We start from the raw sequence: 17,547 nt of genomic DNA, 5'->3' as shown, positions 1-17,547 counted from the left end.
AGGCACGACTGAGGAACACACCCAACACCAACCTTTGGCCTCCACATGCACATATACACATGCATGCCCACAAGCACACGCCATTTCATAATTCAAGTAAATTCTTGAACCATTAAATTCTCCTCTCATGTTATAGGACCTGGGGTAAGCTTGTCATCTAATGGACACAGGGTCTCATGAAATCAAGACTGACGTCAAAATCACTATGTAACTTAACCAAGGATAACTTGAACTTCTGGTCCCCCTGCCTCTGCTTCCCAAGTACTACATGAGTGTCACCACATCTGGTTTATTCAGTGTTCCAGACCAGAGCTTCATATATACTACGCACCATCCCACTGGCTAGGCTACATCCTAAACACCTAGAAATGCATGTGCTAACCAGAGATCTATTTCTCAACGGTGTCTTTTCTTTGTTTTAAGAATGCATCCCAACCCTTAATGTTTTAAAGATTTCTTTTATGAAATGACTGCTGTCTACATGTATGTGAATCATGTGTATGCCTAGGGCCTGTGGAAGAAGGAGATGTCAGATTCCCAGAAACTGAATTGAATGGTTGTGAGCCACCAGATACTTCACATCAAATCTAGGTCCTCTGTAAGAGCAACAAGAAGTGCTCTTAACTGTTGAGTCATCCCTCCAGTCCCCCAGTTGAGAGTCCCCCAGTTTGTTTTATATTCCTCCACTTCCCACATGCATGTTTATATGCATGTTTCCATGTATGTGAGCACACAAGTGGATGGGTGCACATATATACATGCTGAGTGCATGTTAAAGCCTGACTGAGGTTGTTGCTGGGAATCATCCTGAACTGTTCTTGTTATTCACTAAGCTTGTGAGGAGTCTCTCAATCAACCAGAGCCTGCTGATATGGCTAGTATGATTAGCCTGCTTGATCTGGGAATTCTGTCTCCACCCACCAAGGCCAGAATTACAGGCAGGTTGCCACAACCACCTAGTATTTCTGTGGATTCTGGGGTTCCAAATTAAGGTCTTCACACTTGTTGGGTAGTGCTTAACCACTGAGCCATCTCCTCAGTACTTAGGAGTTGTTTTTCTTTGGGGGCGGGGAAGGGGGGATTTCTTCATTTTTATTTTATGTGGTGTCTTGCCAAATAAAATATGATATAGATGTCTGTGTGAGGGTGTCAGATCCTCTGAACTAGAGTTACAGACAGCTGTGACTGCCATGTGGGTGCTAGGAATTGAATCTGTCTCCCCTACAAGAGCAGCCAGTGCTCCTAACCTAAGCCATCATCTTTCCAGCCCAGGCTTTTAATATATTCTGGATAATGAACTTTCCAGGGCTGTACTTACATAACCTGCAGCATGAACTACCTCATCCTACAGCTTTTCTCACTCTCTTTATAACGTCCTCTGATGTACAAAAGATGTTAATCTGATAAAGACGAGCTAGTCGTCTTCCTGGTGTTGCCTATACCTTCAGTGTCCAATCTGGGACTGTATAGTTTAAATGTAAGATCACAAAGATTTCCCCTAAGAGTTTTACAGATTTAGGTCTTACATTACTGAATCATTCTGAGTTAATCTGTATATGTTGTATGAGGTAAGATACATGTTCGATTTTGCAAACTGTATTTTTAAAAAAATTTTAACATTATAGAAAACAGTTGGAGTTGAGGATTTAGCTCAGTGGTAGTGCGCTTGCCTAGTAAGCGCAAGGCCCCTGTTGGTCCCCAGCTCGAAAAAAAAAAAAAAAAAAAAAAATTAAAAAAAAAAAAAAGAAAAGAAAACAGTTAAAATATGTAAAAATGTTACAGTGAGTGCATGACAAATTCTCTCTACATATTGTATTCTTCGGTCATTCTCATCAGTCAGGAATCAAGAAGAGTATATGTTACTGACATGCTAGGACTTTGTGATGCACTTCTAAAGGCTTTTCTCTATAGGGAAGTAAGGATCTTCTTCCAAATCCTGACAGTTTGTGTGTGGTGCCTCTGTGACTATAAAGGAGCAGGACTTTTGAGTGTTACTGAGAGGTCATAGTCAGGTGGTCATAACGAGCTGCTGCAAACTGGAAATAACCAAATGGGAGGCACAGGATACCGAAGTCACCTATGGGAACACTCTTGTTACAGCAAATTTCCCAGCCATAACATGACTCGCCATGGGAAAGCATATTATATACGTTATTATAAAAGAACCATTGAGCCATCTCAATGTCACATAGGAGTTCTGCAGAAATCTAAGGAAAGTACAATTAGCATTACTATATCCACAAGCATAGATAATGTAGGTCAAATTCAAGTACATTTGTGAAGAAATGAATACTGCAGAAGAGAAAAAAATGTCATCTAAAATTATGCTGCTGTTCCTTTGGTAAGCTAGTGTTACACACACTTTGTTGGGCTCCAGCAATTTGATAATAGTATGCTAAGGGCATTCATACAGTTTCATTTAATAATGACTAAATTTCATTTAGTGGGTAATTATCTTATACATTTTTGGAATTAAGAGACTTAGCTGCTTCTCATTACAAATCTAGAGCTCTTTGTGATATTAATATGTGTAATACTAAAATATTCCCTAAAAGTCCATGTATGTGAACACTTGGTTCCCACCTGGTGGTACTGTATAAAAATAATGAAACTTTTGGGACATTTTCTGTTTCTTGGTCCTGCTAGAAGACTGGCTGTCCTACACTCCTGCAAACAAGGATTGGGCCACTTGTACTACCATGCCTTCCTAAAACTATGGGCTAGAAACCCCTCAAAGTGTCAGCCAAAACTTCCTTCAGGTCACTTCTATTGGGTGTGACCTCAGTGATGAGAAAAGTATCAGGGGCAATCACGTGAACAAAGAATGAAGTGTTCAAGGTTCCAGGCATGAGAGGAAGCTGTGCAGCGCTCATGGGACTAAGCATGCATGCTAAGTACTGACAAACCTGGCTTCACTCTTTGCTTTGGGCCTTCCACCTGTCCTTCTGAGAACCATGGATGTCACCTGTACATGACCTGGAATGTGGGGCTGAACTAAACGATATTACATGCACAATAGCATAGAACCAAAAGGAAGTTCTCAGCATTGCACTGTGGAAAGCAGAATTCCTGAAAAGAAGCTGTGCCTGGCTATCAACAAGAACTGGAAGGAGCATCCATGTCTGCAGAAACAGACTGACTGACCCCGGTACTTCAGTACTGAGGAGAGACTGGAAATTGGTAGGTTTAGAGGCTAACTAAACTACTTCATCTTGGGCTAGTCTTAGCCTTCTCGAACAGCCATTCCTTGCTCCACTCTGTATCTGAATTAATCCCTCATGATAACAAATAAAAAACTCCTAGGAGCTGTTAGTCTATCAGATCACTGGCTTCTATCAATCAAGAGTTAAGAATGTTATCAGGTAGTACCTTGGCCCTATAAAATAGCTCACCCTTCTTACTGTACACACCACTCTGGTGTACCCACCAATGTATTTTAAGTTGCTTTGAATTGTGCCATTCTTTATACAAAACCATAAAAGCCCTAGGAAACTGCTTCCATGTTGGAACATGAAATTTGGGATAACCTAAATCTGTATTTCTGGGCCACAGCTACTAACAATGGCTCCAGAACAAGCTATCTATTATTCTCCTTAAAATTTCCTGTATAGAAGTCAGAGAGTTGTGGTTTTTACATTGACAATAGGAATATAAAAATGGTCTAACGACTATGAAACTATTCAATAGTTCTCAAAAGGTTAAACAAAGAAATAACTATATGACCCTTCTCGGTATGATACACATAAATAACAATATATGTTCATATGAAATTGTGTGTTGTACTCATGTTCACAGCAACATTATTCCCTCCAAAATGAGAGAAGCTCAAAGAAATAAAGAAATTTTATTTCACTGGATAAATACATCTGTAAATATCCAATTTTTAATCAAATACGATTAAATTATTAAATGAGGAAAAATATCCCTTTTGAATTCATAATTGATACCTTCCAGAGAATAAAAGCCACAGGCCAGAGCTGCAGGTGTAACTCAGTCATTGTGCACCTGCGGAGTGAACAAACCTTGTTGGTTCCCAGCACAGGAGATCGTAGAGTGGGGGGCGATAAGTGAGGGAGATGAAAGAAAGGAGTAATGGCATGTTTGGAAATTATTTTGGTCATGTGTTACCATATTTATTTACTTTCAAAGGATTTCTATATCTGTTATTAAAGACTGAGTACCAAAAATTGTCTTTTATCTTCCCTTTCTTTTTGTTGTTGCTTTTTGAGACAAAGTCTCATTAAATAGCCCAGGCTGGCCTAGAACTCAAATCCTCCTGCCTCAGCATCCCCCCTGCTGGGATTACAAGCACACACCACCATATGTAGCTTCTTCCTTTATTTGGAGGGATAAACAATGAGGTTACTTAGTGTTGAGAAGGAGGTTATTCTCTATTCCTGACATACCCCAGAGTACAGAAAGAGGTCAGACGACAATTCATGGAAGCTGGTTCTCCTCTTCCACTATGTGAGTCCTACGGGTCAAAGTCAGGATTACCATGCTTGCTGCCAAGCGCCTTTACCCACTGAAGCATCTTACTGCCCAAATTGAGTTATTTTCTACTTAACCTCATTATCTTTCATGTATAAAAGTTCTTAAGTAAAATAATTTACTTATTATTTATTTGTTCATTGTCTAAGAAGCACATCTATGGCATAACACTTCTTGAAATCAAATGTCTTAAAAATCAACAATTACATTCAATGTGATAAACTTCCCTTTTCTTTAAAAAAAATTTACCTAGCTGAACAGTGGTGGTGTATGCCTTTAATCCCAGCATTTAGGAAGCAGAGTCAGGGGATCTCTGAGTTAGAGGCAACTCTGGCCTACAGAGTGAGTTTCAGGACAGCCAGGACCCTGTCTCAAAAAGAAGAAAAAAAAAAAAACCAACATAATCACTTATCAATCAATCATACAAAAAGACCACTGAATCTAATAAAAATAAGAAATTGCCACCTGCTTGTCTTAATTGACTTATTTATTTAGTTTTTTCCCTTGGCAGGGTTTCATTGTGTCCCTGACTATCCTGGAACTCAACTCTGCAGACCAGGAGGGTCTCGAACTCAGAGATTCACCTACCTCTGCTTCCCGAATGCTGGAAGTAAAGGTGTGCCACCACACCTAGCCTGAATAGCTTCTTTTAAAATTGCTTTCTGTGTCACTTTTGAAGGTCTTACGCCAACTGTGGAAGGAGCAGGGTGACAGGAAAGTAGAGGCACAGGTGCTAAACTCAGATAGTGACATTTGTCACCCACCATCAAGGTTAGTTACAATCATTAACAACCAAAGGGAACAGAAGAGCTCCCTGGATGGTGGGTGGGTGGGTGGATGGATGGATGGATGGATGGATGGATGGATGGATGGATAGATGGATGGGAGTCGATGACAGAGACATTTCTTTGTGTCTTGCCAAGTGAAAGGAATGTGACTCTTGAGGCCAAGGCTTACCCAACAGGCAAAGACTCAAGGTCCTGGCAGACCATCTGGCTTAAATTCAGCTCACCACATTTATTTTTACAAGGATAATTCTGCCTTAAAAGTAAAAAGTAACAAGAGTACATTTGTGGGTTCTCTTCCATTCTAGATAATACTGGACAATATATGTTAGCCAGTGTTAAGAGAAGAAACTAAAACGAATACCTTAGGGGTTGGGGATTTAGCTCAGTGGTAGAGCGCTTGCCTAGCAAGCACAAGGTCCTGGATTCGGTCCCCAGCTCCGAAAAATAGAAAAAAAAACAAAACCGAATACCTTAGGCACACTGAGTTGCTGGGTACCTCTCCTATTGTAAGTTACGAAGATCTGTTGAGTCTACCTTCCACAAAAGGAAAGGGGGTGGGGAGGAAAAACAGTTCCCACATCCAAACCCCAATTTAGGCTGCTCCACTATTCACTGGGCTTATCACAGTATTTCTACATAATAGATGGCTAAGCCTTTTTGCTGTGTTCTCTCTTGGTACCTTATTATGTACTAAAGCTAAGGTGCTAGCAATTTCTGAACACGTCTGCTCCCTCTGTAGGTCTTACTTTAGCTGTTTTAGAGACACTAAGAAGACACAATAAATAGGTGACAGCAGCATGGTTTGCTGAGTCTATGCTGAGGAAGGAAGAAGTAAATGCCGGACAGTTACGTGGTCTATATTTAAACAGACTTTTTAATTTAATGATATCCCATTACTCAGTAACACATACTACAGCACTACTACAGGAAAGCAATAGAGAGCAAAGAAAGGTAAAAGTACTACCACAAAACTAGCTAATGACTGTGAATGAGAAATAAATTAAAACAAAACAAAACAAAACCTGGAATTGTCTAAGTGACAGTTAAACCTAATGCCACTTCCTAAAAGCTGAGAAGAAACAAGCATTCAAGAGACACATCAAGAAAGGCCTGTGAGAGACACTTCATCAATGGTCCATCAAAGCACTGGAGTCAGCAAGTCCTGGGCCTCAGTGAAATGCTGGCTCTGTCATTTTTGGCAATGTGGCCTACACAAGTTATTGAGTTTCTCAAATTCAATTTCCTTATACACAAAACAGAGATAATCTGTATTTCAAAGGTACAATAACACACACACAAAAGTATAGTTTTAAACAGTACATAGTGAACATTCAATATAAAAACCACACAATAGGACCAGGCCTTCTGGCACATGTCTGTAATCTCAGCACCAGAGAGACTTAGGCAATAGAGTCAGAAGCTTGCGGCTACACAGGGAGACCCTGTCTCAGAGGAAAACACAAAGCAAAGCAAAACAAAACATACAATAGTTTCCATAATGAAGTTAATACCAAGTCCACAGAGGAAAAATTTATACAATAGACTTTAACTAAGGAACATCGTCCTGGGAAAATGCCTCAAGGAGACAGTAACACTCAAGCTGAGGCTTAAGGGATAAGTAAGTTTGCCAGGAACTCAACGAGTTGGCAGGAAAGCATTCCAGAAGATACAGCATATGCAGGAACTCTTGGGGGAAAGATGGCAGGTTCAAGACAAGAGTAGATTTGTAATTTGTAAGATGAATTTCCGAATTGGTAAGTATTACACTTTCATTCCTGTGTCTAATAAGTTACTTTTTGGGGTGGAGCGATGGTTCAGTAGATAAGAGCTCTTGCTGTGCAATACAGAGAGGCCCTGGGTTCAGATCCCCGTGCTCATGTGACAGGCAAGTGTGGCCACACATATCTGTAATCTTAGCATTTGTAGGGAATTAGGGAAGGGAGGTGTGTGTGTGTGTGTGTGTGTGTGTGTGTGTGTGTGTGTGTGTGTGTGTGAGAGAGAGAGACAGAGAGAGACAGAGAGAGACAGAGAGAGAGAGACAGAGAGAGAGAGAGAGAGAGAGAGACAGAGAGAGACAGAGAGAGAGTCAGAGAGATCAGGCAAGGGATGGTAACTGCATGAAATAAGCAGTAGCAAGTGGATGGTGGTTGATTACTGGGATGCAGGGAAAAGAACTCTGGGGCAATGTCTGATTCTTGGTTCAGACTAAAAATGTTGATGATAACACGAATATATCACAGTTTCTGCAGGTATAATAGGTTTGAAAAAGAATAAAGTTGGCTTTTGATGTGTTTGATTGTGCTTGATTAATGTGACATCAGATTAGTGGGCCACCATCTTGATGTAAATGGAGAAGTTTAACCTTTCCATATGTTTAATATCAGGTTGGTCAATGGTTTTCTAGTATTTTAATTATATGATAGCCAAAACTAAGAACAGTAAATGATCTATATGCCCTTTAGACCAGATATCAATCAACTGTATCTGCAGAAGGCTAATAGCAAATATTATAAGTGTCATGTACTCACTTGGTCAAAATACTTGGCTTGTAACTGCAGCATGACATCAACTACAGACCATCTACCAACAGACTTGTCCCTGTTCCAATTCCACCTGATTTACAAAAACAGGCAGGATTTGGCTATAGTTTGCTGGCTGCTGCTTTAGACTAGCAATAGCATGTTTAATAATTCACAAAAAACATTGGTGGCTAAAAAAGAAAAGTTTAATAATACAACCTGAGCCAAAGTGACACTTGGACCTTCATGTGATTTATTGGCTACTTTCTTATTGCCGTGACCAAGCACCTACAGAGGCGATGTGAGGGAGGAAGGATTTATTCTGGACCACAGTTTAGGAGCTAGTCCACCAGTGGGAACAGCATGGTGGACAGAGCATACAGCTGTAATTCCCCACAATCTGGCAGACCAGAAACATGGTTCTGGCCAGGCTAGAGAATCTCTAAGCTCATGTCCACCAGTTAGGTCTCAAATCACAAAGGTTCCACAATCTTCCAAAGTAGTCCTACTGGCTGGGGGCCTAGTGCTCAACACATAAGCTGTAAGAGGAGCTCCATATTCAAACCACAGCACATGTGACGAGTAACTTCACATAAGTAAAATGTATTGGCAAATAAGTAATATACAGGGCTCATACAACAAGGTATGCCATTTTGGTGATTTAGAGAAGGAAATAACATTTAATATATGGGCAAGTATAATATTCCTTTTTTAAAAAACCAACAGTTTTCTCTTTTATTATCATAAAGAGAAATCTGCTGTTTTTCAGTCTGTAAAACATCACAGATACAGATTTGTCTTTATGTCTTTGACAAGCTATTTAAAAATCATTCATTCATTCATTCATTCATTCAAGAAATAATGGTTAAGTGAGGAAGGATGGAACTTGAGAATATCATCCTGAGTGAGGTAACCCAGAACAAGATAACATGCATCGTATGTACTCACTTATAAGTGGATATGAGCCCAAAAACCACAGGATATCCATGCTGCACTCAACAGAAGACCCAAAGAAGCTAAGCAAGAAGGAAGGCCCAACAGAGGATGCCTGAATATCACTTAAAGGGGGAATAATTGTAGGAAGCAAATGGAGGGAAGGAACTGGGTGGGACGGGATAGGGAAGGGAGTGGAGGATTCAGAATCAAGTGTGGGGAGGGACAAGAGAGATGGTCATATGGCCATGAGAATGAATAGAAATCTGCAACTGGCAGGGGGTGGAGAAGTGGGAGCCATTGAAAATGTGACAGAGACATGGGATAAGGAAAGCATTCAAGAATCACCCAGCTCGAAAAAAAAGAACCAAAAAAAAAAAAAAAAAAAAAAGAATCAATAGGGGTGACATTAGCTGTAACTCACAGACTTGGGGATATGGAACCTGAAGAGGCCACCTCCTGTAGCCAGGCAGAAATCCCAGTTGAGTGATAGGGACACCAATGCACCCATAAATTTATCCTATCAGAAATGTAGGCCAATCAATAACTGCCCCAGCTTAAGACCCATCCCATGGGCGAGCACCAATCCCTGACTATTAAAGGTGCTCTGCTATGCTTACAGACAGGAGTGTAGCATGGCTGTCCTCTGAGAGGCTCCACCCAGCAGCTGACTCAGATGCAGAAACCCACAGCCAAACATAAGCTAGTTATGGAAGAGTCAAGGAAAGAACTGTAGGCCCTGAAAAGGATGGGAACTCTAGAGGAAAGCCAAGAGTCAACTAACCTAGACCCTTGGGGCTCTCAGAGCCTGAAGCACCACCCAAAGAGCATACACAGGCTGGACCTACCATGCCCTGAATATGTGTAGCAGACGTGCAGCTCAGTCTTCATGTGAGTCCCCCGCAACGGGAGCCATCCCAAAAGCTGCTACCAGTCGGTAGGTATGTTCTTCTAGCTGGGCTGCTTTGTCTGGCCTCAGTGGGAGAGGATGTGCCCAGTCCTGCAGTGACTTGACGTGCCAGGGTGGGGGAATAATCAGTGGGCCTCAACCCACTCAAAGGAGAAGGGGAGGGGGAATGGGGGAAGAACTGAGGGAGTGACTGGGAGGGAGGGCAGCAGACAGGATATAAAGTGAATAATTAAAAAAAAAGAAAGAAAAAGAAAGATGAAAGCAAGCTAAGCAAGCCATCAAGAACAAGCCAGTAAGCAGCATTCCTCCACGATCTCGGCTTGAGTGAGCTCCTGCCTTGGCTTCTTTCTTTCTTTCTTTCTTTTTTTTTTTTTTTTTGTTTTTTTTTTTCGGGGCTGGGGACCGAACCCAGGGCCTTACCACTGAGCTAAATCCCCAACCCCAAAAACAAAGATTCTTAATTCAAAATATCAGTCTTTAAAGGATTCTCAAGACTTTTCTGTTGCTATGATAAAACACTGCAACCAAGGCAACTTCCAGGGAGGGGGTGTATTTTGGGCTTCCAGTTTCAAATGGTTAGGGTCAACAGTAACAGAGACCACATAGTGACAGACACAGAAGCTGGAGTAGCAACCAAGAACTCACATCTCAAAAAGCAAACAGGAAGCAATGAGAATACACTAGAAATGACACATGGTTTTCGAAACCTCGAAGTCTGCCACACAGTGATATTATTCCTCCAACAAGGCAACACTTCCTAACCTTCCTGTTGGGGTTTGGTTGTTTGCTGTGTATTGTTATACTAAATACTGCCCCCCAAGACCTGGTCGCCCAAAGGGGTGAAAGAATCCCCACCCACACTGTGACCTTTCTTCTTGATAGAAAACTCTTGGTTAAATAAAGATGCTGACAGCCTACAGCTGGGCACATGATAGGTGGGCATTTGGGTTCCTCGGCTTGGGGTCTAAGGGAGAATACAAGAGAAGTGGAAAGAAAAGACGCCATGGTGTAAGAATGTTAAAGACATGGCCATGATGGCTAGTCAACTGGAGCTAAGAGCAGATCAGCTGGAACAAGGCAAGTCATATTGTGGGGTTATAGGCAGGGAAGTAGACATAATAGCTTATAGGATAGATGTCTGCCCAGCTTTAGTGCTGATTAAGGCTTGCTATAAATATAAAGGTTGTGTGTCTTTTATCTGGGTATGGAATGATTAAAGGTGGGGTAGAAACCCTGGGTTGAGATTAAATATCAACTACTACACCTACCCAAACAGTGTCACCAACTGGGGACCAATTTTTCAGATGTCCAAGAATATGGGGAGTATATTATTAAAATTACCACAGTGGCTCAAAGTGATGAGGTGGAAAGCATTCAGGATAAAAAAGCAGGAGCTACATACAGTGGTGCACATCTTGAATCCCAATACTCAGGAGGCAAAGGCAGGTGGATCTCTTATGATATTAAGGCTAACCTGTTCTACATTAAGCAGTGGTTCTCAACCTTCCTAATGCTGCAACCGTTTAATAGAGCTCCTCATGTTGTGGTGACCCCCAACCAACAAAATTATTCCTATTGCTATTTCATAACTATAATTTTGCTACAGTTATTAATCATAAGGTAAATATTTGATATACGGTATATCTAATATCTGTAAAAGGGTTGGTCTATTCCCCAAAGGGGTCTCAACCACAGGTTGAGCACCACTGACAAAGAGTGTACCAGGCTACCCAGAACTACATAGTGATGTCCTGTCTCCTAAACAAACAGGTGCTACAGAGATGGGTCAGAAATTAAGAGCACTGGCTGGTCTTCCAGAGGACCCTGGTTCTATTCCAAGCACCCACAAGCAGCACACGACACTCTGTAACTCTAGTTCTAGGGGATCTGAAACACTTTTCTAGCCTCTGAGGGCACCAGGTATGCAATACACATGGTGAATAGATATGAAGGCAAACACCCATATACATAAAACAACTTAATAACATGTATAAGAGAACGCATATATAGGGATGCTATATGCAATCACAATGGTTTTTTATTTAAGCAATTGAGTATCTGTAGATTTTGACATCAGCAAAATATTATACAGAACGAGGTACAACAAATGGGTATTTAAGACCTAACTCTGGAAAGTATGTAACATTTTTTAAAGAAATTGAAGAAGACCTAAAAAAGAATGAAATGACAGACTATTCTTATGGATCTGAAGCTATGTTGCTAGGATAGTAATACACCACAATATGATCTAGATTAAACAACCGCTTCACCAATTCAAGGTGAAACTTTTTATAAATTGGTAAACTGATCCCAAATTCATATGGAAATCCAAGATCAGAACAGGTAAATTAATCTTGAAAAATAACTTTAGCTGGGGGTGGGGCTTTCATCCCAGCATTTTAGTAGGCAGAGGTATGTAAATTTTGGTGGGTTTGAGGCTATGTTGGTCTAGAAAGTGAGTTCCTGAACAACCAGAGAAACCACATCACCACCACCACCACCACCACCACCACCGAAAGAAAGGAGGGAGGGAGGGATAGATATAGATTAGATATAGAGACTTACACAATTTACATATATATCCCATTTAAATATAACATCCAGAACAAGCAAGTTCGAGTTATGAAATGCAGGGGAAGTGTGACTACTGCTAAAGAGTATGAAGTCTCTTCTCTGATCAGATTGTGATGTGAATACTCAACTCTGTGAGCGCACTAAACAGCAGTCAGTGGGAGAGCCTGAGGGAATGTGTCTCAACTAGGAACAGGTGAACTAGAAGTGGCCTCTAACTCCCAGCTAAAGCAGGAGTCTCTGTGAGCTATAGGCCAGCCTGGTCTACAGAGCAAGTCCTACATCTTACAAAGCCTGAGAGCAGTTCAGACAGTGGGAATCATTAAACACATTAACTCATTCACAACACTAAAGTCTGCTAACAGAGACAGGATTAAAACAGACCACATTTCTACCTCAGTTCTCAGAACAATAACAAACAAGAATTTAAAAAGCACAGAAAATTAAATCTCTCCCAGGCAGACTGTACTATCACCTCAGCACACTGAGAGACTGCACATTAGAGACCAGTCTAACTGCAAAGTGAGACCCTGCCTCGAAACAAAAACAATTTTAATAATGTTAAACTAGTGTCCTGATATCCCAGCATCTCTTCTTAAGCTCCAAACCCTCTTCATTAATTAATCATTTTGCAAAAGGAATAACCAACAATTTCATTGGTATTTTAAAAAGCACTTGAATAGCTAAAAAATTATTATTTATCATTCACAGATTGTTTTCAGCAATTTAATTAAATCTTACTTAATTTTGCTTTTAGAAAATTCCATGACATAAAAACTTTGAAAAGCTAAGCCAACTTTACTGCACTTTATGTTGAAAATTAATAAATTTATTGTGTATGCATGCGTGTGTGCATGCTCAAATGCACATGCATGGACATATGTGTGGGTGCACACCTACCACAAGGCACATGTGGAGGTCAAAGGACAACTTGAAGAAGTCAGTTCTCTCCTTCCACTATGTGGGTCTAGGGAATAAAGCTTAGGTCAACAACTTGGTAGCAACCACCTCCTGAGCCATTTAACTGACCTGTTATTAGCATTTATTCTTTTAAAATTACAGCGTGTGCATACACGTGTGTGTTTGTGTGTGTGAAAGAAGATCTGCCTTTCCTTTGGTTGTTCTAAGGACAGGGTTCTGTGTAGCCCAGGGGACCTGTAGCTACGTTTAGAGACCGAGTCTGAAACCTTGTGATCCTCCTGCTTCCAGCTCTAAAAGGCCTGGGATGGCAGGCTTCTGCAATGCTAGTAATCAATCAAACCCAGGGCCTCTGCCATGCTAGGCCAGGCTCTACCCACCAATCTACATCCCCAACTGAATATATTTTATTTTGATTTTTATTCAAAAGCCAGTCCTACAAATGTAGAATTGGAAGATTCCGTTCCTTCCCCCGTTGACTTTTGTCAATGTTTTGACTACTTCAATCAGCAGAGGATGGGGGCCTTTCCAATTCCTCATCTGATGGACACTGAATTGATTGAAATCGCTGTTGTATGTGGTATAAAATACAACAAAGATGACCCAATGTATGGTTTTACTATGAAAAGAAGAGTTCTTGTCCAAATCCTCTTTTCACAGCACTTTAGACTCTTACAATCCTCCTCCCCCACAGAAAAAAACAGGAATGATAATATTTTGAAACTTTTATTACATTTATTTGTTTGATTTTTGTGTGGTTTCCAGCATGCGAGGCAGGTCAGAGATCAACTCTCAGGACCCCAGCCCACTGTGTAGGATCCAGGGAGTAAACTCAGATCATCAGACTTGGTGGCTACTACCTTTACCCACTGAGCCATCTCACAGGTTGGGTTAAAAAATTTTTAAACGGACAAGGTAAGTCTTTTCAACAGCTTAAAACTGTCACCTAATACTCGAATGAAGTGGGTCTCAGCCTTGATACAGTTCCTCCTGGTGTGGTGGCCTTCAACCGTAAATTATTTCTGTTGCTACTTTACAGCTGTAAACGTGAATGGTACTGTAGATATCTGACATACGATTCACAGGCTGAGAACCGATGCTCTGGTTACAGAAGTCACAATACGACCACTGCACATCATGTAAATTTAGTACAAGACACACAGACTTAGGCTGCTGTAAGTACACTTGTATGCAGCTCTCATCGTCTGGATGGGATTCTGGACAATGAGTCTGAATGGGAGACTGGGAGTGGAGCTCAGTTTTCAGAATGTCTGCCTAGCAAGCACAGAGCCTAAGATAAGATTCTGTCCCCAGCACCACATGGTGGCACACAGCTACAGTATCAGCACTCAGAGGTAGAGGCAGGAAGACTGAAAGTTTAGTCACCCTACATAAGCACTGATTTTGCTTTTAGTAGTATCCATCCTATAGCTGAGACGACCCAAGCTGTCCTGTTACTTTCGGTTTTCACTTTTTTGACTCAATGGGTAATTTAGAAGTCTCTTCTACTAACCTAACAGATTTTAGAGATTTTTCTCTTTCAAAGCAATGATAAAAGTCAGGTTCTGTCTTCAACTTCTGGGTGATCTTAAACAAAAATAACTTCCCTGGGTATTGGATTTGAGCAGGATGACTTTAAAAAATGAGAGAAAATGTGAAAAGTTCTGAGAGAGTAGAAATGATGGCATGTGACAAAAATCCCAGCGCTGCGATGACAGACACCAAGAGGATGGGGAGTTCAAAGCCAGCTTGGGCTACAGAGGTGGCGGCTTTAAAAAAAACCACAAAACAAAACAAAAACCTCAGGACACACAAAAAAGGCACAACTTTTTAGCCTAAGCTTAGAAATGAAGATGCTACCGTGGTAAAGTTCTTGTCTAGCACGTTCAAGGAGTGATGGAGCTGTTGCTTAGTTGGGCGTTGTGAAGCAGAAGTATGTCAAATTCAAAGCCAGCATAGTGTCACAGAGTTGTTCTCTCCAAAACAACCAAAACTAAATATACATACAGTGTCGTCTTCCAAAACATACTTACACACAATAATAGCATGGAGTGCAGTCATATTATGTAACTAATAAATTGTTTTAAAAGCATATTATTAAATGCAAATACCAATTCATGTTAGACAAGGATAGCACTTCGGTGGCAGGAAAGGTAATTTGCAGTTACCTTGATCAAGTATTTTTCCCATCTGTCTGCTGTAACGGATTTGCCAATCTTCCTCATTAACTTCAAATGCAGTTCCACCAATTCTTTTGGTACTTAAAAGGAAGGGAAAACTACTGTTAGCCAACAAAATAAAATATTTACAGATATTTAAGATTCTAAAAACAAACAAACAAACAAACAACTTCCTCCAGCCTTAAATATTTTCTCAAAACATAGGACATTGATTCTCTCTGCATCCATTGAGTTCTAAAAGTCAGAACTAGAGTGAAAAATGACTACCATTTTATGAGAGCACTAATAGGGAACAGTTGTATTTCAAACCATAATTAATAATTCTATTGGAAATTAGAGAGTAAGTCACAGTAGTTCAATAGTTGCACAAGCCCCACGCAATGTAGGTCCCACATGGGTAGGGATGAGGGGCGCATGTAGGGCAGCAGAGCAAAGTCAATGCCCTGAACTTTCTGCTTTTCTGTGAACAGAAAACTGCTCCAAACTGATCTGGTTCAGTTTTAATATGACTGGAAATGAGGCTGGAGGTAAAGCACACTGCCTAGCATGTAGAGGCTCCAGGTTCAACCTACAGGAATACAATAAGTAATAACCATCAAAAATAACCATCAAAAAGCACTTAACTATACAACTAAAATTCCTCATGTGTTTCTCATGCTATCCATTTGGATTCCAGACCAACATATAAATTCACACTGTGAGAAAGAAATTGAAGATTATACATATTAGGTTGGTGGGCATTTCAGAAACTGGTCTAACAGTGTTCAAACTATCAAACAAACAAACAAAGAACCCTTTCTTCAAATCTAACTCCCACCTAATGAGCTAAACGTCTCTGTAGCATATAGCACGTTACAGATTTCTGCCTGCCAGCCTTCACAAACAAAAGAAAAATAGAAAGAGAGGTAGGGAGAGAAAAGAAAAAGAAAAGGAATCCTCCGAAGCTCCCCTCTCTAGACAGGTCTAACCATTAGGCAGTGTCTTTAAGAGGAACTCTCTTCCCTCACTGGGTTTGACTCTTAGTCTCTGGTTTAAAAGACAGTAATTTAATTCCTCTTCATTAGGAACTTCAAAAGATTGCTCTGTTGTCCCTCAGGTTCTCTGTTATCACTGCAAACAACCAGAGTTCCTCTAACTATCCCTCATGTCTGATCTTATTGTTTTTAAATTATATTAGTTAGACCCAAGGGAAATATAAAACACATACACCTGCCAAATTCTTTATTTCCCAAATCCCAAATACCACTAGCAACCTAAAAGAAATTACAGGTATCCTACTTACATTTTTCCATAATCAAATATTAAGAAAATGCTGGACCAAAACAATGTTTTTTTTAATAGCAAGGATTCTCAGTATTTGTTAATTGCCCTTATGGAGCACTATGAGTATCTTAGAAATAAATCTGCGGCATTCTTCAATATGTTTGATCTAATATGGTGTTAAATATGAATACTGTGCAGACCACTCTAAGATGGGGAAATAACTTTCCACAGTCCTCATTCTCTCAGGAGCTTTCTTCTGCCGACATTCTTTTAAAACAAAAAAAAAGATTTATTTATTTTATGTATATAAGTACACTGTAGCTGTCTTCAGACCAGAAGAGGGCATCGGATCCCTTTACAGATGGTTGTGAGCCACCATGTGGTTGCTGGGATTTGAACTCAGGACCTCTGGAAGAGCAGTCAGTGCTCTTAACCGCTGAGCCATCTCTCCAGCCCAGGAGCTTTCTTCTGAAACCACTTCCAACTTGACATATCTTGGAAGTTTAACATTCGCCCATTCAACAATTTCTAAGAGTCTACTATCAGCAAATGAAAACAGTCCTTGTCCTAAGCGAGCCTACATGCGTGAGTCTTCCCCAGGTAGGCTAGGCACATGTAGACAGTCACTCCATACCATGATGTCAGTGAACTAAACCTCTGATACTGTAAGCCAGCCCCAATTAAATGCTTCCTTCTGTAAGAGCTGCAGTGGCCACGGTGTCTCTTCACATCAACAGAACACTGACTAAGACAGTAACAAAATGTATTTAACTTTTGCTTACAAAGACAACTAAAATGTGATGATCTTTAAGATAAAATCAATTGATAAAAACCTATAGGATAGGATGGACGGGGAGAATTTCATATAGAAACAAAAGGAGATGTAAATGCTACAAACAAAACAGTGAACAATGACTATGGAACTTCAGACAGGGACTTTACCACACAGACAGCGTACAAAGCCAGCTAAGAAG

The 17,547-nt window shown here is 40.5% G+C and overlaps 1 protein-coding gene across 1 annotated transcript in view; it reads right to left on the bottom strand.

The window, feature by feature from the left end:
- The window catches only part of Rsf1 (remodeling and spacing factor 1), a 115,881-nt gene that overhangs the window by 65,444 nt on the left and 32,890 nt on the right, over positions 1 to 17,547 (bottom strand). Inside the window, exon 2 of the mRNA XM_032892968.1 lies at positions 15,299 to 15,390. Within this exon, the coding sequence (XP_032748859.1) occupies positions 15,299 to 15,390 (92 nt within the window). The remainder of the gene's footprint in view (positions 1 to 15,298; positions 15,391 to 17,547) is intronic.

This window comes from Rattus rattus, chromosome 2 (assembly GCF_011064425.1).
Source record: "Rattus rattus isolate New Zealand chromosome 2, Rrattus_CSIRO_v1, whole genome shotgun sequence".
NCBI classification, from domain to species: Eukaryota; Metazoa; Chordata; class Mammalia; order Rodentia; family Muridae; genus Rattus; species Rattus rattus.
This window is presented reverse-complemented; position numbering and strand designations above follow the sequence as displayed.